Source organism: Perca fluviatilis, chromosome 17 (assembly GCF_010015445.1).
Source record: "Perca fluviatilis chromosome 17, GENO_Pfluv_1.0, whole genome shotgun sequence".
In the NCBI taxonomy this organism is placed as follows: Eukaryota; Metazoa; Chordata; class Actinopteri; order Perciformes; family Percidae; genus Perca; species Perca fluviatilis.
Window position 1 is genome coordinate 21,228,721 of NC_053128.1, and position 26,741 is coordinate 21,255,461.

The following is a 26,741-nucleotide window of genomic DNA, read 5'->3' on the forward strand; positions in this document are numbered from 1 at the left end:
TTGCCAATCATCTTTATCACGCCTGCAGCTTGTCCAGAATGTGGCTGCTAGATTGTTGACCGGTACCAGAAGGAGGGATCATGTCTCCACGATATTGGCTTCTCTTCACTGGTTACTGGTCAAATATAGAATAGATTTTAAGGTAATGTTACTTGTTTTTAAGGCATTACATGGATTGGCCCCTTTATATATTGCTGATATCCTTATCCTACATCACTCCTCCAGGAACCTAAGATCGTCTAAACAGTTCCTTTTTGCTATTCCACAGTCTCAGATGAAAACAAAGGGTGATTGTGCCTTCTCCGTTGTGGCCCGAGATTCTGGAACAAACTTCCCATTCATATTAGGTCCTCCTCTACTGCTGAGATATTTAAGTCTCGTTTTAAAACACGTTTTTATTCTTTGGCGTATGCTTTAGTTTAGGGACATTTGTATAGAAGAGTGTTGTTTGTATGATGTTCATTGTGTCTTTATTTTTATTGTCTTCCTTTGTTTTTATAACATAATATAACTTTGTACAGCACTTTGTTCAGCCTAGGTTGGTTTTAAATGTGCTCTATAAATAAATTGACTTGACTTGAGGTATAGCATTTTGAATTGCCTTGTTGGTGAAATGTGCTATATAAATAAAGCTGCCTTGCCTTGTCTTAGGTAGCTTTCTAGCTATAGCTAAATAGCCTGAGAAGAGCACAAAAGGCAAATCAACTTTTGTTAGATTCAGAAAACTTAAAGTCAGATTTACATGTAGTATTAAGTTATATATTTGGGGAAGGCCTCTATAATCTGAGACCATAGAAGCCTTGTTCCTGTGCTGCCACAGTATTGTGCAGCAGCTTGATGGAATGAAAGAAAAAATAAATCCCAGGCCTTTCATGGTAATAAGGAGGCAAGGCCCAGTAATAAATCAAACAGACAGAGATACAATTGAAATCCTGTATGAATTTCAACCACCAAGAACCATACAAAATATTACAGAATGAATCTTAATCCTATGCTCCAGTGCACAGTGAAGGACTACAGTACGCAGAAAGAGGTGGGATGTTGTTTTGGATGGCCTGAGCTGTTTCGCTTGTGCTTGTTTTATTTATTTTCAATACTGGCATGGGCCCGGTTTCTAAACACAGCAGTGTAAATACTACAGGAAATCTGAGGGGCTATTTTGAAATTCTATTATAGTGCTGCTAAAAAATAGATACCATCAGCAGAAAGGCCATGTAAAAATATCCAAGTGACTGTTCGAAGCTAATGGGTTTGGATAAAATTAGGTGTGGGTTAACAGTAAATTGTCTAAGACTCACTGTCAATGTTCCCACATGTCTGTCAACTCAATATAATACTGTATACTGTCTAAGAGAGATAGTTGCTTATCTTTCATCAAGTATAGACATATTCAGTGAGGCAACTGACATTCTTGACAAGTGTCCTCATATGCACTTTTAAAAATATGATCCAGTATAGAATGACAATGAGATCTTTTATAAGAGATATCTTATAATGGGTCTTAAGGCTATTTAGGGCATTTAAATTACAAGCTATTTGAAGGACTGGACTTTTGGCTATAATATTGTTGCTATCGTGCCAGAATGATCAATTCTTTTGACTGGCACAATAATGAAAATGTCAAGGACTAGCAAAAACAGCTTTTCTTTCCGTTAACCTTTGTTAAATGTGCAAATTGCCAACATGTTTCCAAGTTGTGATGTCATGCAACATGGTGCCTGCAGAGTCCATATTAACAGTCTATGGTCCATCTGTGTAAAATGGTGGCATTAGGCCAGTAAGGCCGGCTACACACTGGCTGCGTGGCGTGAGCGTGGCGTTTCTGTTGGGTGTCAGTTGTGTGGCGGCTGCGTTGGAGTTTTTGTCTTTGCACACCAGAAACGTGTCTGACGCGGCGCTGCTGCTGCTGCTAGCCTTGTCTGTACACATGTATGTTTCCCATTGATAAAATGCACTCAAGCAGTAGTATACTTCATGTTAAACATAAATATATACTGATTCGATAACAGCAAAGACAACGTCAGCAGTATTGACGGCAAAATAGGCTACAGAATATTTCGTTCTGTATTGACAGGTGCAATATTTGAAAATCAATAATTTTTTTTTTATTACATTTATATCTGCATTTATGTCAAAACCTAGAGACTTTCAAACATCAAAATGTCATTTATTAATATGTATTTGTGTCAAAATGACATATAAACATCTTTTCCAATTCTATTTTGCCTGGAAACGCTTCCAACACACTTGTGTGTCGTGTGAAAAATAGGCGTCGGTCCTATTCCTAACATGCACGCATTTTCGGTGCGGCTCGAGGCAGGCAGTGTGCAAGCTCTGACCTGTTAACATGGGAGTGGAAATAAAAACGGACATGCCACGCAGCTGACATGCTCATGCCACACAGCCAGTGTGTAGCCGGCCCAAGGTTTTCAGTCCAGAGGAAGGAATGAAATGACAGACAGAGTGAGAGAATCAGTTGTGTAGAAAGGATTATGTCAAGGTTACGGATGTACAAGATCAACACACAGAAATGGAAAGTCTGCCATCAATCTTACAGTGCAGGGGCTGAGTTTGGGTAGATTTGTTTTCTTCTGCCAACTTTTGAATGAGCTGGCAAAATACCATTTCAGTTTCTCTTAAAAACGTTGTATTGGTTTATTTCAGTGTTTCTCAACGGGGGCGGTACTGCCCCCCAGGGGGCGTTCAGAAGATGATGGGGGGCGTTGGAAGCAATATTTTGGAAAGGGGGGCGTTGAGGTGCCCTTGGGGGGCATTTGTTTGAAAGCTAGTTTAAACCAAAGATTCACAATAACAATACATGTTTACACTTAAACTATTAAAAAATCCGTGGTCTGCAACATTAAAAGCTGCCAGTTTACAGAACTGCAACTGGACGAGACGGGTATCCTAACTTCTCTGTGCTTCTGTCAGCTTTGTTTGGCGCAGCTCCGTGCTGCCTTCACAGAAACGGGAAGTAAGAGCATCATCTTAAATGAGCTCTGTAGCTACTACGTGAAACTGCGTTCAGATAAGAAAAAAAAGCAATCGACTTTATATTTCACAGTAACAGTTTTTCGTCAGATGGTTTATAGAACACAACGTTTCCTACTGTACCTGAATGCAGCTTAATTTCACGGAGAAAGAGAGAAAGAAAAGAGACGTGCGAGAGATATCGACTGTGCGTTGTTGTTTGGCAAACAGTCAGCTGTTCCCCAAACTCACGGCCAGTTCAGAGCTTGTGTTTGGGGTTTTAAAACTTTCTTATGGAAGCGATAGAGGCATTGATGTCACTGTTTACTGTACGAGACTCTCACGCCTCATCAAAACACAGCGGGATGTGGGGTTGCGTTTTCTCCAAACGTTTTTTCTGCTATTTACTCGCAAGACAGGCGATGGCAAACATCTACTCTTCTAACCTAGACTATTATAACATCTTCTCTTCTAACCTAGACTATTATAACATATACTCTTCTAACCTAGACTCTTCTAACATATACTCTTCTAACCTAGACTTTTCTAACCTAGACTCTTCTAACCTAGACTCTTCTAAGCATTAAAAAACGGCTCTCACTAACTTTCAAAGGTTGTAAACTTATTTCCATTCGGCAGTAGGTGTCGTTCTTCAAGTCTTTGTCATCACCAAAATAGTGTGTGTGTGTGTGTGTGTGTGATCCTTCTGCTTTTACCCCTTGATAAGTGCCAGCTTGTTTTCAATGGAACAATTTGATTTTAGATTTGAATGAAAAATAGATTTGAATGTGAAATTGCTAGCTGTTTCTGATTGGCTACTGGTGTTTGTAATAATAATAATAAGCATAATAATACATTTTATTTAAAGCCATTTCATGACACCCAAGGTCACATCACAAACAAAAAAGGACATTCAAATTATAGTCATCTTCTAAATGTGCTGAGGTTCACACCATGCAGCAGGCCTTTTGATAATACCTAATTATAGTTTGAATGTTACATATCTAGTCGTTCTGATTGGCTGCTGTTATTTAATTTGAATGTCAAATGGTTGCATTCTTTTTAAAAACCTGTAAATATATATACATTCTATTCACATGGCTTTTTTGATACATGGGAAACTAATACATGTGGTGTTTGTCATTCAATGATTTGATTTTTTGATTATTTTTTATAACAATAGTAACAACAATAATAGGCCTATATTAGGGTGTAATCATTAATATTCGATGGGGGGCATTAGGGACCTGGATAGTGGATAGGGGGGCGCTGGCACAGAAAAGGTTGAGAACCACTGGTTTATTTAGTAAAACTAGTTGTAAGGTCTAAACACGGATAGAGAGAGTTGAAGAGAATGAAATAGAGAAGCCTATCCAAATTCAAATCCAGAAATAAATCGGTGACTTGTCTTTCCATTAACTGCACTGCTGTTTGTATGAAGCGTTTCTGAAAGTCTTTTGGCTGGGTCATGATTTTATTTAATTTTGTGTCTGCAGAAAATTGACTGACCCCAGTAGAAATCCTCAATAGGCTGTGGTGAAGGCAAAGGGGAAATAAACAGCATAAATCTAATTTACTTACTACCACAGTGACACAGTTAATGCAATAGATATGTGGTAACATAGCACAGGCTATAACTGAGTTATTGTCAGAGTTGCTATATGTTAAAAATTCATATTAATACAGGAAAAGTGCTTACCAAAATAACTACTGTGCTACATCTTCACATATTCAAGAGATTTGTGTACCTCGCTACCTAAAATGATTCTACTTCCTCCATTTTCACATGTAAGTATCTTAGTTATTAACCATTAATTGGAGCATATCAGAAAATGGAACGTGATTGCTTAAATGGAAAATGATTGCTGGCATAATAGCTTTGTTAGTGCACTCTGTAATTTGGATGAGGCAATAAAACAAAAATGGATCTAATCAAAAACAATCTCTTAATTCACTTTGATCTCAAGAATATGATGGGACATGGTGCCGGAAGCGAATGCATGGTTGAGTGACATGAGCATGTGTTTGAATCTAATTAACTGTGTAATGTGAGAAGTTTCTGCCGATGAACTAGTCTGACTGTGTAGGCAAGGACTGAATGGAAATTATTATGAGCCCACACAACAAAGAATGGGATGAGAGACACTAAACTGCATTCATGTGAAACTCCGAATCATATGAATGATCACCTCGAAAATATTGTTTAAGTTGCATTCACAAAAGTCATTGCAGTTCAGGAGACTATTTCATCTTTTCCCATGTGCTTCCATCTCAGGCTTCCTGTATACTGTTTACAGCTGATGAAACACTTCATCACCTTCTGCGTCCTGTAATAAAATCCTAACAATGCTCTCCCAATCTACATATAACACAAAACCTACCAAGGTCAAGGCATTCATGCAGTAAAAAAGAAACAACTGATATTGTCAGTGCCCTAGATGCAGCTTATTGTATTCCATCAATTTGCAGCTGAACTCAATTTGCCCCGTAATAACAGTCAGTTATACCCCAAATAAAACAGCATTATGTTGATGATTTCTATGTACTGTATTTGCTCTTGGTGTCATGGATAAAATTGCCAGCTCTTTCAATTCAATAATCCCTTTATTGTTGTACCTAACGGAAACACAGCTTCTAATAATTTCTTTCACTCTCTTTAATTCAAGGATTTCTAAATGACATCTGCAGTGTCATACTACTGGTACAAAATTTGGTGACGATAAATTAAAAATCTATTCAATATCGTCTGGCAGTCAGAAAAATGGACAATAGCTTGTTATGTCATCTTGCTGAGAATTGTGGCACAAACTGTGAAGAGTGCAGAGGCAAATAAGATGTTTGAGGCTAGATATCAGCACCTTGGACAGTGATAGTTGCCTCACAAAAAGAAAACTTTGGCTGCAGGTCTAAATTCAAGAAAGCCAATACTAGTGTTATTCAAGGAACTTTCTTTGCGAGCTGTATTGGAAAGCAGCTTTCAAAAAAATGATGCCACTATCCAGTTTGAGATTTGCTGTATGCTTAATGTCAAACACAGAAAAATGTGACACATGTTTTCAGTTGATCTTTGGGCTTTTCATTCAATCTCAAATCATCCTCAAATGCATACAGAAGGCCAAGAAAACGTGTGTGATTTGTTAGGTTTTCTTTTCTTGTGATCACAAAAAGATTATTCAAGAAAACCATCTAACGTGGTAAAGGTCAAAAGCTCCAGATCAAGCGAGTAAATTGGCTTTAAGTTGAGATTGTTTTGTCAGCTGCTGTTTCTAGGGTCAAAAATTAACTGTCAAGCTCAACACATAATATTAATTTAAGATGACAAAGTTTATTCTGTGATCAGGAGAAAATGGTTTTGACAGTTTGTTTTGCCAAGTCAACAAAATAAAAAACTGTTTTACTGTGATTAAATTCAATTTGTATTAAAAAAAATAACTGTTATACTGATAATGTGGTACACAATTTAGAACATCGTCTGTAGTTTCCTGTTTAGCCTTCCATGGCTGCTTTTGACCCTTAATTCGTAGGTATATGTTACAAGTGTTATATTGTACACAAGCATGAACAAGTCAGTGGTAATCTATGATATCATCGCTGCTTCACTCCTTCAAGCCTGAAAATGAGAAACATGTCATTACTTGTTAAACCCACCTATCAAGCCTCTGCTGTGTGAACCCCAAGAGATCAGAACAACCTTCCTGAGGATATCAGTCTGGCTATCTCTGTGCCCTTTTTCTGAAACTCCCTTTCTACACACTGTACACTTTTTACTTAACAAAAAAATGATGCATGTAAAACAATGTGTTCATTTCGAACACACATGCTACAGCCCCCCTACAAATGGATGTCTTTAAACTGATGGTAAATGGCCAACATGTTGAGGCAGATATCACATAAAAGCCCTATTGAAATTAATTTTGGACAAGTAACCTTTCTGGATTCCTACGGTACAGGAGGCCCTGCCACACACAATATTTCTAACACAGCAAGGATAACATGCCCAACTATTTCAGTATTTTGCTGGAAGTGAACTGACTCAGATGTTCTGCGGGAGGCCAAAAAGAAAAAAAAAAATTTGTTTGTGTAGGTCACACAAACCACCAAAGCTGTGCACTGCAGAACAGAGAATTACAAGAGTAAAGACACCTCTGAGGTTCAATAGAGATGCTGTGCACTGACTCTGGGACTGAACATATTCAGAGCAAATATATTTTAGACCTTTATGTAAATAATTTGACCTTTAATTATTTGTATGATAAAAAAAAGTCCAATCATATTCATAGCATGGACATTATAAACTGGCACTATCACGGTTGACTCTGATCATGCTCATGCCCACGCCGTTCGGTGCTGTAGCTCCCTCTATCACCCCAAACTCCTCCTTATGTAGCATTTCATGTTGTTGATTTAACTAAGATTTAAGTATGTGTTTATTAAGGGGAATTAGATCTCCCAGCAGAAACCCTGAGAGCTCCCTCAAACAGCAGAGCCTTTTCCCCCAAACAATAATTTGCTATAATGGTCTCTGACTGAAACAAATTTCTTTATAATGACCAACATATTATTATTATTATTATAATTACTTTCTAAGTATACATAATTGGCCTTACATTTTGGAACGAGAATACTGCTATCTCTACCTGTTATTCTATCTTAAAGCCTCTGCACAGTACACCCAGGCATGTGTTTTCAGTTAGTTTGCCTAATAAAACCCTCTCACAGGACTGTTTTTTACACTTCATGCTTGACAGAATCTCCCTGACCAGCCAATGTTAGGTGTGTTCGGGAAACACTAACAGATTTGATTCTGTTGAATATATGGAGTGTGGGGACCTCAGCTCCACCTAACCTTAACCTGAAACGAGGTCTAATCAGCTCAAATGAAAGCACCTGTATAGGTTGTATGGGTTCGCGAAAACTTTAAAACATAAAATATGAACTAAAGAATAGGATGAGTCCTTATGTGGATTAAAAGCCATCAACGGCAAAGTGTAGTCACTGAATGGCATGTTTCTTAATTAGTGTCGTAGGCAGCAGTGAGCTCAATGTTATAGGTTATCATTATATGCACCTTTCTGATATTTTCTTTTAAAAACTGCAAGCCTCACTTTAGTGGAATATTTGGTCTCATTTAGCAGCTTGGATCCCTATATCATAGAAATGGTAATATGACACTGCTCCAGCATCTTCTCTTGAGAGCTTGTCGCACTTGGTGGTTGTATTGCCAGTCTCAAGGGAGAGTGGCACAGGCGTCCCACGCACTAAATTAGTCAGTGCTTAACCCCGACAGTTTCTTCTAGCCTCCTGTTTCTCCTCTAATTACCATCCCTTCCTTGCCAGTAATTAAGTTGTCCCACAGCGGGGGGGTTTTACCACTAGGTAGGAAAAGGGAAGTGGCATTGAGTCCCTCCCCTGATCAGCCCCTGATGAGTCTCCCAAACTTATAGAGCTGAGAAATGCAGATCAACACCCAGTATCAGCACTGCTCCAGTGATTGTAATTGCAGTGTAGCCCCATGATAACATTGTGTTTTGTGTATGTGTGTCTGTTTCCATGTGTGTAAAAGAGAAAGATGCAGAAAAAAAAAAGTAAACTGTATTTCTATGTGAAGCCAATTCGTCATCTTGCACATTTAGTGCTACATCAATAAAGTTCGATAACGTTTCATTTCAGTGCCCACACTTTAGGTCTCAATTTTTTTGTTTTTGAAAGAAAAAATAATACTCAGTTGGTGCATAACAGTGACAAGCTGTGCTGGAATTTCAGCTTGCCTGATTGGCTGAGCCTAGTGCTCAAAATCCAAGTGTTGGAAGTGGTTACTGCTTCAGTCAGCAAATAGGAACTCACGTCTGCTGCCAGAGTGTGAGGTGACAGCCAACATTCTCTTTGGTGACAGCATCTTCATGAGTCATCTAAGCTGAATACACACGATCACCTCGTAACAGTGTCACTTAGAAACTGCACAAAATATATAAATTTTACAGCAAATGTCTTGAGGGCTGCGTTTGAAGTAGACTGCTAAAAAGCATTATATAAATGAGCAAGATAAGTTATAACCTGTTAACTATAAACAGTTAACTCGCTTTTTGGCTGAACTTACTTACAATATTATCATTTTATTATTATTGTTATTTTTTAAACATATAATTGAGATAATTATTATTTTAATTTTCAACAATAAAGTGAGTTTATATTGTAGATTGGTAGAAGACACAATAGTATTATGCCAATTTGTTCCAATTGCAATTGGCATTGTTATGAATCTAGTTGTATTGTTGTCATCACCTCTATTATTATTGCACATTTATTCTGACTCCACCACAGCATTTGTCCTTAAGAGACTGTCTCTGTTCACTGCTGAAAAAAATAATGAATGAATAAGTAAGCAATAAACAAATAGAATGATGTTGTTGCATATAATGAGTAGATAAGTGCAAGGATGAATAAAAATACTCAAATACTATGCAATTTTCTAGTGGTGCCCAGCATTCTTGTCTTAGTCCTGGATGTAAATAAAAATGCAGAAAAGGCTTTGTTGTTTTTTGTTTGTGAGAGAGAGGTGCACTCGAGTACATGGTTTGTCTGAGTCATCTGAGCCACTCCAATGCCTCTTCCTCACCTTGACTATGACCTCACTGCCAGCGTATGCTCCCCCATTCCTTGTTTTGATACTGAACTCACCGGACCCTCTTCCATGTCACTAGCACTTACATAAATTTTTGTTATCACACACTTTTAGGACCTTCCTGTCTTACTGTCTAATGACATCTCAGACCCCACGGTGTCTATGTCCTCCTTCTACAGTCTGTTTCATCCCTCCTGACTTCCTGACTGCCTCTCCCCTTCCCTTCTTTTGGCTACAACCTTTTTAAATTAAACATTGCTGCAGCCTCTCTGAGCAAATCTGCCTACTACATCAAATCTGCCTTCCCTCGCTCTATCCAATTACACATGGCTCATCCAAACTAATGCAAGACCTGAGTCGGACAAATGTTACACCTTGTTTCTGTTTAAAACAAATGCGGCCTAGATCAGCACTGACAGACACATCCACACTGAACACATGAGGAAACCTAATGTGCTTCTGTCAATGCTTGTTGTTTATCAATGACTGTTAACAAATTACATCAAGGCAACATACCATGCTATGCTAATAACAAATTGAAAGAAAATTTTGTTTTAACTAAATCTGGAACAAAAGGTGAAGTGAGTCTCAAAATGCAAGGCTATCAATTTGATGAACAGTTTAAATTGGAGAATGAATAAAAGAAGTTGTTTGCACATGCAAATTAGAGCTGCAGATTATTCATTCAAGGTTTAGTGCTGATCAAGTGGTTGTCTGTGGACTGAGTTAGGAATAATTAATATCATGAAGTAAATGTTCAGGTAAAGATATGCATAATGTGCTTGCCTTGAATATAACCATGTTGTGCCTGTCAAACCATGGTATTAAAACTAAGTGTTGAAGAATGAATGCTTATTTTAAGCCTAAAAGGACACATCTATATGAATTAAATATGTCCTTATGGTGAAGACCAACTGCAAGTGAAAAAGAATTGTGTTACGTCGCCTCTGCCACTTCTCGCTACTGTGTGCATATTAACGCGTGCGAGCAAGCTATTTGGCAAACATTGTGTAAATAAGCCACCGATGTTGTGCCAAGTAGTGCTTATTTTGTACCTGTTATCTTGGATTCATCCAGGCCCTTTCAGCCCTCTTTTGCATAACGTAATTTTTTTTAACACATGTCCTCTCCCTTTTTTTGCATTGCTGGTCAGTTGCCCGCCACCTGCTATCCCACAATGCTTTTAAAGTAAAATTGTACAGAAGACAAACAAGATACGTGTTATTTAGAGAGCCTTAGAGCTGCTGGTACAGTAGCTGGATTTTTATACCTTTGGACAGAACCAGGTTAGCTGTTTCCCCACTGTTTCCAATCTTCACACTGCTGGAGCTGCTTGCCGGAGCCTTATATTTACTGTACAGACCTGAGAGATGTCCCAAAATGTAACTATTTTCACCCAGCAACAAAGCTTGGAATTTATTATAAACCACACAGAGAAAACACTCTTTTCATAACCTGACCAAATAGTACTATAATATCCAAAAGAAAAAAAATGTAACTTTAATCTCTTGATTTTTACACAAATTCACCCTTAATTAGCTCCTGTCGGAAAAGTCAGAATATTCAATATTTATATCTATATATATATAGATAATGAGTATGTACTGTTTTTAGCACTTTGTTGAAGCTTTATGATACCTACTGTAAATTGCCTGAAACATTAAAACTTAAGATGGCCATGCTTTTTGGCCATGTGTACCAGTTTTGTCTTTGTCAATTTAAGCACAGTGCTGCAGGAGCTTGCTATGACAGGCGCCATGAGGCTGTTTGGCTTAACTTCTTAGCTAGCTAGCTATTAGCTTCAGAAACAGTGTAATGTTTATTTTTGTCTCGGGAAATCATGTAATGTAACATAACTCAAATAAAAAGCAGCTTTTAGTGCTGTATCATCCTAATGGCCCATAACGGAATAAAAGTGTAACAGAAATACAAGCCAGCGGAGATAAACTATATTACTTAGTTTTTCTAACAGAAAGAAGGATCTGTCTTAGATGAGGGGAGGCAGGCGATTAAAGAGACATATCAACATGAAAACCATAGAGTTCTTTTTTGTCTTTGAGGAAATCTATAACCATTTTGGTAACATATGTATGTGCAAGCAATCTCCAAAGGTTTTAATGAGTCAGTAATTTAGTATAGTGATAATAGATATTATACCAGCTTTGCAATCATCCTAACCAGTGCAGTAAAACATAAAATCGCTCAATATTCCTTTTTAAATGAGTCTGTGTGACACTTAGTTCATATTTTCATACTTACAGAACATAGGTATTTTTAACTGATTCTGGCAGTGCTTTGCAAAAAAATTTAGTTTACCTTTTTTAATTGAAGTCTCAAAATGGGTCTGCTTTTGTAATTCCCATGGACAACGTGTTAGTTTTCATTTAATTTCCAAGTATTTTTCCCCCACAGGTCATTGCATGGTTTTGATCAAAAACTTGGATAGGTTTTCAGGTCTTCATTGGCTCTGGTCCAATGACAAGAGTGGCTCTATCAACCCTCTCTATTCATTTACTTCAGCATGTCTTTTCAAAGTGGGATCAATCAGAACTATTCATTTTCATAAATATTTTTATTCTAAATAACAACCCCCATCTTGCTTCTTTGATTACAGTGTATGCTGATTTGAGGCCTTTAAAATGCATTAATGGCTACCAGATTTGCATTTATATTGGTTTTTCACTCAGGCACACAAGAACCTGAGATAGAGCTCTGCGAACAAAGACCAAAGAGAGAACACGCATTATCTGAAACACATTCGATCCCATAATAGAGTACAAGCAACAGAATGAGAGATGCTAGTGTGAGCAAAACAGGCCATCAAGTTTCACCACTAACTGAAACACACATTGATACACATTATTCGGCTGCATGTCTGATACAGGAGCAGGATGCACTCAGCAGTGAAAGTGGCTTTCTTGTGACTGATGAATACCATATAGGAAATGTACACTTATGCATACAATAACAGGGGAGGGGAAAAAAGGGAAGGAATCCAGTTCGAAGATCGCAATCAGCAGTGACACAGCGGTGACGATTACTTACTACAAAACACAATCCAATCATTTCTTTAAGAGACATAGGTCTGGAGGGTGAGGATAATTGGTGCCTTGTGGTGTATCTTTCCCCTTCAAGCAGCTGTGACCTTTTCAGAGCAGCAGACTAGAGGCTTCCTAAATCTGTGTTTATCCTTCAAATTAGGCACACTGCCCATGTTATTAAAGATGGGGCAGATTTGTTTGTTGCTGATCAGGTTGGCATTGTCCAGGCCACGTGCCTCCGGGGTAATCTCTCTTGATAACAGAACCCAAAAGGAATGGATGCTTTGTCTCTCTGCAAATCTGATTCAACCACTTTCCACCACTAAATCGTTGAGGCAGAGAAAGTCCCCGGGGAAATTTACAAAGCGATTCAGTTCTCATTGCTGGTTAGAGTAGAGCACGGCTGGGCAATCATGTGCCTAGGAGGACCGAGGGTATGTATGATTTCATTCCACCCAAACACTACACCAGCTGATGTCACTGATTTCTTCACCCCTCTCTGGCTGAAGATGTACTAATCATTGAAATTAACTGGTGGTCCAGGTTGGGATTAAAATCCTTGGAAAACACTTGGACCTGTGGGAGATTATTTCACACCCTTGCCTCAAATACTGTATGATTATTTACTTAATATGTATTCCATGCTCAAACGCATCTTTCATTTAGTCCACTAATACAGCTGTAGAGTACGCTGCACTGTACTGTACAGTTATAGTCCTGGATATGTTCAAAGGCCTTCTATGAGGGCAATCACTCAGAACATAGCTACAAAAGTAAAAGGAATCAATCAAACTTTACCTGGTCTGACAGTTCTGCAGATGTGTGACACTTGAATGTGGATTGTTGTCATATGATTTCTTATGAGAAATACATCAAATTCTTCACACTGAAAGATTTAATTGTTTTGTCATGAGGAAAGGGGTATCTAGCACTGATGGCTGAATTTGATGCCACTAATGGTTTGTTAAGAGGGAGAAACAACAGCTGCCACCTGGGCCCGGCAACGTTCCCAGCAGCCCCCGACATGCAAACACACACTCTCTGTTTTAATAAATCACTGCAGCATCACAGACAGCACTCGACGGCTGTACAGCGTCTGTGGAAAGCGGCTTCAGAAGTCTTGCCTCTGAGATTCATGTCTCTGTGCAACATCCCACTCTGTCAAGTTACACATTATGCAAATGCATTGTTTACTGTTCATGTGACAATATCAAGGCACGAAAGTCAGTGGGGACCGGGGGCTGTGGCAAGTTACCAAGAGAGACGGAACAAAGAGACAAAAAACAAACTCTGTAAAAGAACTGCCAAAGGAATGTAGCAAATGACTCCCTTGCTCTTTCTCAGTTTTTCTATTCTTCTAAGTAAGCAGACTAGGGATAAGGAAATCAAGGAAATCAAAGCACAACATTCTGAAAAAGAGGGTTTCTATCCATCTAATATCTCTACCTCTTCCTCTTTACGTAACAAATGGGGAGATATTTTATGCAAACCAACACATAGGATGAAAAATATAAACCATGTTGCAAGTATTGAATGTCAAACTGTATTATTTGGTAACAAGTACAGACTTTAGAAAAAGAAAGTTGATAGAAAACAGTGATCAGTGATTTCAAGAAAGAAGTTTTTGTAATGTCTTAATACAGTTTAGGGATAGGGTTAGCATAAAACATTGAGAACTAATAGTATATTAAAGCTATAGTGCATAGTTTCTGGTCGCCCCCATGAGGAATTCTAAGTAATGAAAACAAAACTGTCAGCGCGTCCATATGATACAAGCCTTATGTGATCACGCACGCGCCCCCACCCCTCCTCCATGCAGTTGCTAGTAGCCAAGGAGGACACCGAGGATTAAAAAAGACATGATGGACTCTTCAGAAGAGGTAATTATCTTCACTCAAGCTTCTTTGCTGGAAAGTCACCGGACAACACAATCTTCTGAACATAGCCATACTGAGAAATACAGAGAGAGTTGTGTGGAGCTGCAATTCATTTGGCAATTGATGAATGTAATGGACGTTTAATAATATAAAAAAATTACGCACTAAAGCTTTAAGTATTTTGATATGTTTGAAATTTACAAGTAGGGAAAAGATGGATCAGATTAATCCTTAAATATGATTTATCCCTTGTAGCTTAAACGTACAATATGTAACTTTCTGCTGCTAGGGGTCTCTCAACCAAAACAACGGACTGTAAACACAGACTTTTGTTGACGTTTACGGGAGTTGTAGTTTTTATCGTTAAAACACCTTCGCTGGTTATAATGCATCTGTTCGCGGACGAGTTTACCCATTCAAGTTTATTCACATTACGTTTAGTAACATTTATCCATGTCATTCTAATAAAATAGCTGCATATTCCCCAACATAATTAAGTTTTTCTTGATTCGATCTGTATTGGTAGCTAGCTGACCAGTTAGCTAGTGAGCCAGCAAGCTAACATTAGCTAGCAGCTAAAACCACAGTGACTATCACAATATATTTCACATGTCAATGTCACCTTTGGATGGTTTCAACACCGGGCAGATGGGATTTGTTGTAACGCTAGCTAGCTACTCAACGAGGCTGAGAGACGGGTGTGGGTGGGGATTGCCGGGGAAATCTCCGGCCAGGACGGCCAGGACGGTCAATGGCTGTTGTGCAGCAGCAGAACATCTCCAAGCTGCCCGGAACAATCTCCCCCTTCACTTTTCTTTAATCTTAACTATTCGTTTTGGTGCTTAACCCACCTTTTGTTGGGTTAAAGGGGTGGTTAAGAATTTTGGACATAGGACCTCATTTCCAAGTTAGCCAGTGTGTTATTTATCAGTGGAGACAGTTTTCAACACTTTTCATCCAGTCCTTCCAGTTGCAGAGTTCGCTGGTGCTAGGCTAGCACAAGTCAACAGTATCTGCTAGCCTGCCATTAAAAGCAGTCTTACCCACTCCACAGTACACCCGAGGCAAATAAATTATAATGCCAGACTATCGATGTAAATGTCTGTGTTGATAGAATAATGTTAGAATTAAAACTACCCTTGCATCGCATTGCACTAGTTATACTTGGTTCCCTGTAGTTGGTAGCATAGGCTACAGCAGCGGCGGAGTGATATTACCTAGGCTACAGAGAAAGCCGGTTTACATGACAATCACGCAAGTTTATTTACCTGCCGCTGTGAGCTCCAACTAATTCAACTCTGCCAGGCTATAACTCACATAACGTTATCGGTACATGAAAGCACACAGGCTAGCAATATGCATGTAAACTGTCCGAGCTTACATGACGTTTCTGTCAGCAATTACCTAAAGTTAGCGGCTACCAGCCAGGTATCTACCAAGAGTGTACCTATACCGTTAGCTAACGTCGTCACTCTCCACAATGCATTGAACTGTAACGTTATCTCCACTAATGTTGTCAGTCTCAATCTATTGGTGCGTTCTTTTTGTCTTGTAATCGCGACTAGTAGCTCGAGTGTGACGTCACATCCATGTCGAAAAACGAATAACCGCGGGTTGTTGCGTTCTTTTTGTCACACAATACTACGAGTCGGAGAAAAGATGGATTTTTGTAACATTTTTAGTAACATTTAGGATTCTATTCACCCAGTTATTGACATATTACACAAATATATTTCACAGTTTGATACATGAAAATTATGTTTTGATTAATGTTAACTTTCTGCTCAAGACTCGGCTTAAAGCCATTGTTGTCACATAGCAACCGAGCGTCTCTAGCCAATTTCAGCTGCACAAGCTACAAAATAACTAATTAGGCGGTATTTAACTCATAATAAGACTGTAGCGACATGCCTATAGGTAGCAGTATACAGTGCTATGTGTACGACTTCTTCATTTGGTTACAACAACGACAAAAGTGCTTAAAATTGTAGAAAACCACAATGTTTACTACGTGTGATGCACGACGTAGCCATCTTTGAAAGTGAACTCGGGGTCCTCTGAGTTCAGACGACTTGACGAGTCGTATATACGACCTCGGTGGCGTTCTTTTTGCAACTTCCGGTTCGTAACTCCGGAAAACGACTCGTAGATCGACTTCGGTGGACAAAAAGAACGCACCATATCAGTAGCAGCTAGGCTAACGTTATGAAAGGGGCTAGCTTTATTAGCTAGAGTAGCCTACCGAAAGTTATTAACTGTTCATCAGTAGCTGCTGGTGCATCTAGAAAGACGGATGGACCCGCATTCGTTGTCAGTGACTTGTGGTCCTTTAGCTTGCAGGGTTTGCAAAGTCGTCTGGTCTAAAATGAAAACTACACATTTGTCACTTGATTAGGGTCTTGATGTCCAAGCCAGCAGATACTAGGTTTACCGACTGGAGTGCACGTCTCTGTTTACTTTTTGGCGCAGTACTACTAACCGAACGGCACGAACACCGGTAGCGCTAACAGAGACGTAGCTAGCTAACATTATGGATAGCCGCTGTTGTGACTCGGATCTGGTCTGATATGGTCAGTTTCCCGACGCTTCATTAACCTGCCGTTAGCGCCATAAGCACCCGGCACCAAAATGAAATGCTGTATAGTACTTATAGTACTGTATGGATTGCTGTAAGGATAGTGGCTGGCTGTTGGCTGGCTATGGGCTAACGGTAATTGGCTATTGCTACATGTCCTGGCTGTGTTGTCAGCTCTCATTCCGAATGAAGTCTCTTTGCGCCGGGGGAGTGAGGCAGACAGACTGGGGTGTGCTAGCTGGCTAAATTAGCATTAGATTAGTCGTCTATCTATACAGCTAACGTTGACATTACTGGTGAACTCATTCGTGGGTTAGCCCAGCGCTGCTTTTATCCGTGGTGAAAACAATCATGCTACTAATAACTTCATGAGCGTGTTGAACGATGTTGTAACCATATAATGTTATCCACCATACCCGTCGCTATGGGCGGGCCATAGGGGGCCGGGCCCGCCCCCAAAAATGCTTGTGCCCCCCCACTTGAGGCACAGATCTCTTAAAAAAATTACTTTAATTTTATATTATCATAGTTGCTAATTTTGTGTTGCATTAATGTTGCATTCTTTATCATTAAAACATTATAAATATAAATAAACAATGGTGTGATTTTGTTTGTTTTGTTATCTACACTGCAACAGCCTATCATGGCCTTACTAAAAAAAAAGTTAGGCTACGATGTGACGTAGCCTACGTCAGTGTAGCTGCTCAACAGTTACCGCACATTTTGAAAGCTGGATGAGTTTTCGCCGGCTTACTCGCCTTCGTATTCCTCATGGTAAGTGGTTAAAAAGCCCACCAACATTCTCCTCTGCCAAATTAATACAGATACACACCGACGCCTCCTGATGTTGTCGTTGGAGAGGGAGCCCCTGGACGACAGTCTGAGCCTGATGCTAGTAGCTCCGTGGAGCCCGAACCTCGCGGCGCAGGACCTGCAGTCCAAGTACAACTGTGACTGGGGCAGCATTTGGGCCACAACTAACTGTTGAATCAGGGGTGTGGACGGAGAAACCCAAAGAGGTTGTGTTGAGGAAATATCTAGTCAAAATGTTTGGTTAAAAAAACCGTAGCTGTAGCTGGTATTTGAACAGGGACTGGCTTGCGTAGGCTACTCCGGTGGAAAAGGACTCCGCATTTTGTTATGCCTGCAGGAAATTCACATCTGTATCATCGGAGCGCGACCTTCTACAAAATAAGGTTTAAGATTTACAGACAAGGGCTTAAATAAGCATGCAGCTTCAAATGACAGGAGGGACGAAAAGAGGACATGCTGCCTCCACTCAAAGTACCTGTAGGTTCAAAGTCTGTGTGTGTGTGTGTGTGTGTGTGTGTGTGTGTGTGTGTGTGTGTGTGTGTGTGTGTGTGTGTGTGTGTGTGTGGTGTATGCGTCTTGTGTCTCATGGCACATGCATAGCAATGCATATCCTTCTGTTGACTGCTTTAAAATGCAATGTTTGAGAGATGCTTCTGGTGTTACATCTAATATGTTGTATAGTCAAGTGTTTTATGGATATTCATAACATTGCTTCTATGTAATGTGTTGTAGGCTATATAGGCTACCTGGTCATATTGCTGTTGGTTATGTTTAACGTGATGATTACGTGCGAATAGTATAACAAGAGTATATGATTATTATACATATACGTACTGTACGCCAATAATAATTGTGCCCCCCCATGTATTTCATGTGCCCCCCTTAAGACTGAGGTCTAGCGACGGGTCTGTTATCCACCAAGCATTAGCATTAACGTAAGCTACTTGTCAACCAACACATTGTAGTATAAAGATATTGATATAAATAAGATCTCTGCCGTAATCACAAAATGATGCCTTCTGGCAGAAAAAGCAGTATTACGGTTAGGAGTATTTTTTTTCTGTGACATTGTATGATTTACAGTTACACTCGAACATATGATCTGGGTGCCGTGTTTTGAGGAAGTTACGAGTAACTGGAGGGTGAAAGGTTACATGACGCCACTGACAGGCGACTAAAGGAAACGTCCCGTGTCTGAAAATAAAATAACAGATATCTCTGGGTTTGACATTTGGTGGAAACATTTGGGATAGTGTAACTACACAACTCAAAAAAATATATAACATAGGTATGGTCGTTTTTAGACATTTTAATGCAGAAATGTTACATATTGTACATTTAATGCACATATTGGGCCCTGACCCTTTTATTCATTTTTGGTAGTGGGTAATTTATGCAGGTTTTAATGTGTCATACTATGTGGTTTATCAATAGCCAGTTAAAATGGTCAGTGGTGTCCAATTTTGTAATGTAAAACTCATTGTTTGACAAAAAAAAGCTAATGTAATGCATTTTTTCACATTATGATCAGTTTACCTGTAAAACCAGTTGTTTGATGCCTTTCTAAAGGCTAAAAAATAACCCTGGTGGTGATGTCATCAGGGGCATATAGTTTGAAAGACATGTAAGGAACACTTTTAAATTGGATTATGCAAAAGGTAAGATATAGTATTTTTGGATTTTGATCCATGACTAAAAGTGCAGTGAAGGTCCTAGCAGAGCACTATAAGAAAAACAAGTTTACACTGCTGAGAGTGGTCGCAAGCCAGTATAAAAGATGCACACGGAGCTTTTTGCAACTAAAATCTCAAAATAGAAAAACCATTAAAACAAACAGATTTTGAAAAAGTCTGTGTGGCATCAGTGCACAGGCTGAAAGTGAACTCACCTATAAATTTTATATCTGGTCGTAAATCCTTGGCGGAATCTTTCCACAAAGGACAGATAACTCCGAGAGTGGTGGAAAGGTCCACGGTCAGAGATGAGCCAGTCATATTGCTTGGTGACATGTTGTTCAGTGGCCAACAGGTCCTGGCGGGAAGACTGAACTGTTATATGGTCCCATATAAACAGGAAGCAGATGACCTCAATAAACCTCCAGTTCATGCTTTTTTTTAAGCCGCTCTCTGTTCATTCTCGCTCCATTATGTGGAGACCTGATGGGAGAGAAAAGAAGAGGGAAGGAGGGAGAGAGACACAGAAATAGAGAGCTGTTACATGACAAAGTCTATTTTAGCAGTACAAGAATATGTCATAGAGTTAGGTTAATTGTGTTGTACTGAACAAATAAGATAGTGCCCTTGTCATTGTCACTTTACTGTGACATGATGTGTATTTATTTTCTGCTCTTGAGGTTGTTCACCCTCAATGCCTCCCTGGAGTTTTTCAGAAAGGCACACAGATTGCGCCCCTCCGTACAAGGACTGTTACCCTTTTGCAGATGAGCATGAAGTACATCCTTATCATTTTTTTTTTTTTTACATCTAATTGGTGTCATGATAAGTTCTGACAAGGTTAGCAGGCTGCTTTACGATATGTTATGACACCCAGCCACTAATGTGGAAGAACACCATCTCCCTTTACCCAGTGGTGTCAATTACTGCTGGAGGAAACATTCAACTATTGACTTGCGACTTCATGAATTGTTAAAACTAATGTGATACAAAACATCGCCTTTTTCATCAAATACAAAATAAGAACTCAATTTGGTTCCACTACAGCTGCTAGGGATGGTTAATACAATTGTATTATTTCCCTTATTTCCCTTAGCTTTATACAATGCCACTTTAATACTAAATGTGACCCTGCTTACTATAAATATGTTGAGACCATACATTTTTTTTTTTTTTTTTTAATTGGACACAGTGCGCAAAGTAGCAGAAACAGGTCATCTAAAAACAGATTTAAAAGAGACGGGATGTATGGTGTTTCTATATTTAAAAAAGCCTACATGCAGCAGACAATAAACACCAAACTCTTCCTGGATTGGGCAACTTACAGTAAAAGGAACTCATGCTAAAAATACAGTAGTATGACTTATATTGTGATATATTATACGTATAGTACCTCATAAGCTTTCATTTATTTCAAGTTGCAGCAATCTACACAGCTCCATTACATTTAACACAATCACATCCTGCGTAATGCAAAAAACTGAAAGACAAATCTTGAAAACATTTTACGATTTCAAACAGAACATGAAAATGATAAATTTTCTCATTTTGCATTGGCTGTGAACATTATTATCCACTTGGCAGTGAAATTATGTCTCTTAGTTACTGATAAGGAAACGATTTCCATCAGTAATTGCATTTAAGAACTTTGGCCTCTGGCCGTGGAGCACCCAACAGTGTGCTATCAAGTGCTACTGTATGCAAAAAATCCTCCTCCTTTCATGGTTTGTTAGACAATACCACATCATAAAAGAGCAGAGAAAATGTAATTGCCTAATCTTTTCCTGTTAAATAGATGATGAACTACTTGATTGCAAAAGTTAAAGAAACACAGTGGCATATTTTGTGTGTGTGTGTGTGTGTGTGTGTGTGTGTGTGTGTGTGTGTGTGTGTGTGTGTGTGTGTGTGTGTGTGTGTGTGTGTGTATGCCATATCGCGGTTGACAATAGTGTGTCATTTTCTTTTGACGCCTTAAATTAATTCAATTTTATATTTAAACACTGCTTCACCTACTTGCCAAAGGACCAGGAACAATCTAGGATAATTTGAAAATCTCTACTTGCTGTAACTAATTATAAATCTACTGCCATATTTGAAGTATGATCAGTTCTTAAAACTGATTGTAATGAAATCTCAACTATCACTGAGAATGCATTTCAGCTATAATTGCACAATTGACAGAGGGAAACCAAGTGGCAATGACAAAATATGACAGTGGACTGAACAGGGTCATTTAAGGCTAATTACATAAGACTAATTTGAGCTTGGCTGTTAAAATGAAACAAAACATAATCTGATAGAGAGGGATGATGCTGAGCAGGGATTGATAATGATATGCCTTTGTGCAAAGAGGGGGTGTGAGTGTTGAGTTTCATAGGAAAACAAAACATCTATGAGAAAATGTATCAGTGAATAAATTACAGTGGTGCTCATAAGTTTATGAACCCATGCTAAAGCTGACTAAAAAGAGGACTACAAATGTGAAATTCCGCAGATTTTTATTAAAGTTCCCTTGGCCTTTGGAATTAAAATAGCCCCACATCATCACATACCCTTACCATACCTAGAGATTGGCATGGGCTACTTTCCATAAGATCATCTCTCAATGTAAATCAAACCAGCTATTAGGCTAACTGAAATAAAACCATGCCAATCTCTAGGTATGGTGAAGGGTATGTGATGATGTGAGGCTATTTTAATTCCAAAGGCCAAGGGAACTTTTTCAGGATGCATAGTATCCTGGATCCATGAAATAACTGGCTTTAAAAATAAAAAAAATCTGCCTGCCTCTATGGGAATTTAACATAGGGGTGTGTATATACTTATGCCCCCTGTATTTTTTTTTATTTTTTACTTTTATTTTTATTTCCGTTTATCAAGTGCAGTCATATGTCACAAAAAATCTTTTTGATTGGTACAGTAAGGTGCCACGGGTAAGTCTACAGAAAGGATAACAGTCCATAGATATCTTTCATCCTAACCATAACACATGTGAGGTATGCCCCCTGTATTTTAAGGAAGAACATTTATTTATTTATGATACATTATTCATTCACAAAGAATGTTTTTCCTATTTTTTTTAATTAAGGCATTAAGATCAATTTCCAAAAGATGATATTTTGTATTCCTCTTTTTAGTCAACTTTAGCATGGGTTCATAAACTTATGAGCACCACTGTATATACAATTTTTTTAAATAATTGATTTCGAAGAATTACTTCACTTATTGAAAAGAAAGGTCACCATTGTCAGTATGTTACAATTAGTACCTAGAAGGTTGAAAGGTGAATTTGTTCCCATTCATTGTTTATGAATACAAAAGAAATCTGAGAGTATAACTTGTTTTATGTGGTGTACATTTGAATTATATATCATTAATCATGACCACATTTTCTAACTTAAATAAGTCAAATATAAAAACTTGAAATGACCATTCAGCATGTTACAGTAAATAAAATTGTATTTCAATATCCATTATAAGTTATGCATCTTTAGACTTTATGGTGGCTTTTAGGAGTGAACCACCAACCAAACTTAAAAAAATGCAAATGTTTGCCAAATTCAGTTTCGCAAGCACACCTGATGCTAGTAGTAGTTTGCTAGTGATATTTAGCTCCACCAACACCACATATCCTATACAAAAAAAGTATTAAATATTGACAAAAGCAAATGGATAATTCATACTTTTAGCCCAAGCTAGATATGTTTTGTATTAAATATGGCAGTGACTGTACTAAATCTGTTTAAGGTAGTGCCACAAAACAGTTTTGGACACATTTTAATGGCAGGAACAAAATACATTCATCACGAATACGTGTTTTTTGGATTAAGATTATTTTTGTTTTTGTTGTCTGGAATTTGAATTACTGTTGTGCATGATCATTAAACTGCCTTGATAGACCACTGCTAAACTTGTCAATTTGGTAAAGAGGGCTGATTGGTGATGAGTAAATCCTTTCATATGCACCTGGGGCTTTGTGCAAGAATGGACAGTTTTTATTTGTACTTTGAGGCAGCACCAAACAAGTAAGGTCACACAAAATGTACCTTTATATGCCCTTCATCTCCCATTAATTACTGAACCCCTCACTCGGATTTTATAATTACATACTGAACCTGAACCCTAAAGTTATTGTGTGCTCTTGATTTTTCCACTACCATTAAAATCAGTTGTGCATTTGACCCAGAGGCTTAGTCATTTCCACCAACTGAGGCATCATTGCTGTCTGAATGTCCGAAACCTCTAACAGTGAGTACATTTATATTCATATGGCCACATGATGAGAGTAAATTCTCAGTGCTTAATTCTATAAGCCTGTTTCTATCTGTGTGCCATGTAAGATCTGTCTGTCTTAAACTGCCATTAAATGGTATTTATTTAATGCCAGATTTTCTCCTTGTTTGCTTTGCAGGTTTTGCGTCTGAACATTATCACACCTTTAACTAAAATGTATTGCTAGAAAAAAGGCCAATGACCACTGGTGGAAAAACACTGTCCACATGAGGTGGGGTGATGGACTTTTGGTATTTTGTGGGTTGGAGCCATGTGATGCAGTGCACCAGCTGCACAGCTGGAAATGGGCTGGGATTAGGACCTTAAAATATGCAGACTCTACGCCACGCTGCTCTTTCAGTTTAACAGTCGGGAATATTTACCACAAAAAAAAAAGATTCTCTCAGGAATAAACTGATGTTCACTTGCAAAAGTGCTGACTCACCAAGAGCAAATATGCAGCACTGTAAATAAGCCACTGAGGGTAGATAATGTTAAATTAGCTTGGGAGGAGATAACACATTTGGTTGATAATTGCTGGCCAGGTCCTACGAGAACTGTTGTCCGATGTAGTAAACAGTTCAATGCCATCACAAGGAGAGCCAAATAATTTGGTGGAGAACCGTGGGGATATTTTAGCAACTGGATGGGGGCCATCCACTAAAGCCAGTCACTCACTGCAACTGAGGATGTGACTACATCTGCAAACCCAGTTTAAAAGGTTAAAGCTTTGGGAGGAAATCTGGGTATTTAGGGGTGATATAAACAAAAAAACAGTGATCATATTTTTCAGGTCAGACACTGCAATCAGCATCCTCTCAAACTTTTCAAAGGTCAAGTTATAGTGAGAAAAACATCCTGGATTTTATGAGTTTCTTCAATTGACATATCCATTATGGATGCACCAATTTATCAGCCGAAAATCGGTATCAGCTTTGTTGAATGCCATCGTCCTATCGGCAAATAAGATGCCATTCACCAATGGCAGTGGCCTGTGTTTAACTGTTGTGTTGCATCAATTTTGCACTGGCTAAATGGTGAGTTATTTGCACTGGGACAATGGGTGTGGATTGTTTTCAGTAAGTGGCTGTTCAGCTCTGCGTCTCACATCTTGGATGAGAAGAGAAATAGACTGAGCTGCACCAAGGCAGAGATGCTTATCTTTGTAAAGAAAAAGATGCATCTTACTGAGAAGTAAGCTGTAAGGTATATACATATGAATTTTGTAAAGAGGCCCATCTTTAGCCCCATGTTCCAGACAGCTGTACTGTAAGTTTGTGCTTAATGGAAACACAAGAATGTTGTATTCTATATGAAAAACACAAGAGATGAAAGATATTTTTTATTATTTTGTTTATGTTATTGCTTTTCTAATCTCTTTTACATTTACATTTAATTGTATGTAATTTGTTCACAAAAATCATGTTTTTGTTGACCTTTGTAAGTACTGAAAATGTCTTCTCATTGAGAAGTATAGCAGCTAAAAAGACTTTTGAAGCAGTTATTCAAAAAAAAGAAAAAGGTTTTGATGGAGACCTTGCTTCGATGCAGCCAATCAAATCTTACATAAGGCAGAAACTTTAGTGTTCTAGGCAGAGCAGACGGTCACACTGAGCCAGTCAGCACCCTGCTACACAACATGAGAGCCACAGACTTAGAACAACAACCACATTAGCTTAAATGTTAAGTTTTCTTATCTAATTCACAAAAACTGGCAAACTTTTTGTCCTTCGTTTGTTGATCGAGCGACCAAAACAAACATTCATTGAGGAAAAGTGCTTACGTCAGTTTGCAGGCTAGATAGCTAATTAGCTGCTCAGCAGCAGCACGTTAAACAGCATGTAAACATACCTGCAAAGTCACTTTGGCCCAGTTAGATGCTGGTGTGGTCTTTACTCTTTAATACCGCTAACAGCATACTGTCTGCCCATGACATGTAGGCTACAGGGCAAGTTTGTTTACTTTGTCTCTCCTTCCCTACGGTGTAACACAGGCACTCTGGCAGCTGCTGTCAATCAAAAGACGTCGGACGAAAAGCAGCAATTCTGACCTTTTTCTTCCTTTAGATAATAAAAACAAAACTATAATAATACATTTTAAAAAGTTTACATTATTTGTTTAGCCATACTGCCACATCAATTTCACATTGTTTTATTATTGTACAAATTGTACATTTAATCATTATGGAAAAAAACATCCTATTTAATGCACAACACTGACAACTACACACTGATGTAAAGTGTTTGAACTTGCAGGGCTGTTCCAATCAATCCATTTTAATGTGTTAGTGCTACCAAATTAGGCTTCACTTTTTTACATTTCAAGAGTGCTTGTTGATTATTAAACAAAAAATAACGCCCCAAAATGTTGTGCACTTGACTCCACTCTATCAAGCTCATGGCAAAATATACATTTTCAAACTCTCTCTCCATCCTGAGGTATTGGTGTCCTGTTGCTGCATGAGATCATAATTCATACAGATTCCAAATCTCACATGTGCAAATTTGTTTGTTGGTATGTCAGAAATATTTATATTATTCATTATCTTCTGTTATTTGTAGATTACTGTTATTTGAAGAGTGGATTAGTAAAACAGAGAGAGGGAGAGACAGAGAGTGGATCACGTTTACCCTTGAATAAGCAGGGTAAAAAGGGGAGGATGCTGCTTCAGGAAATCACAAGACAGGACAAGGGAGGCTTGTTTTCTCCATCCTCTTTTTATACAGCCTTATTCATGCTGCAACTCCTCCTCCATTCTGGTTCATTCAAGGGGATTCAATCTCTATTCTGGTCCCGTCACTAGCTTTGCCAATCAATTCCTCTCTCCCCTGTGTGGGTCCCTAAGTGTCCCTCTTTATTCTATAAAGTTCATAAGAATGGGGAGGCTTGTTCTCCTTA

The 26,741-nt window shown here is 38.6% G+C and overlaps 1 protein-coding gene across 3 annotated transcripts in view; it reads right to left on the minus strand.

Annotated features, from left to right (window-relative positions):
* brinp1 (bone morphogenetic protein/retinoic acid inducible neural-specific 1) overlaps positions 1 to 26,741 on the minus strand; it is a 159,911-nt gene that overhangs the window by 73,757 nt on the left and 59,413 nt on the right. For all 3 annotated transcript variants that reach the window (XM_039780768.1, XM_039780769.1, XM_039780766.1), the window contains one exon: positions 19,787 to 20,054. In XM_039780768.1, the coding sequence (XP_039636702.1) occupies positions 19,787 to 20,004 (218 nt within the window). In that variant the 5' untranslated portion in view covers positions 20,005 to 20,054. The remainder of the gene's footprint in view (positions 1 to 19,786; positions 20,055 to 26,741) is intronic.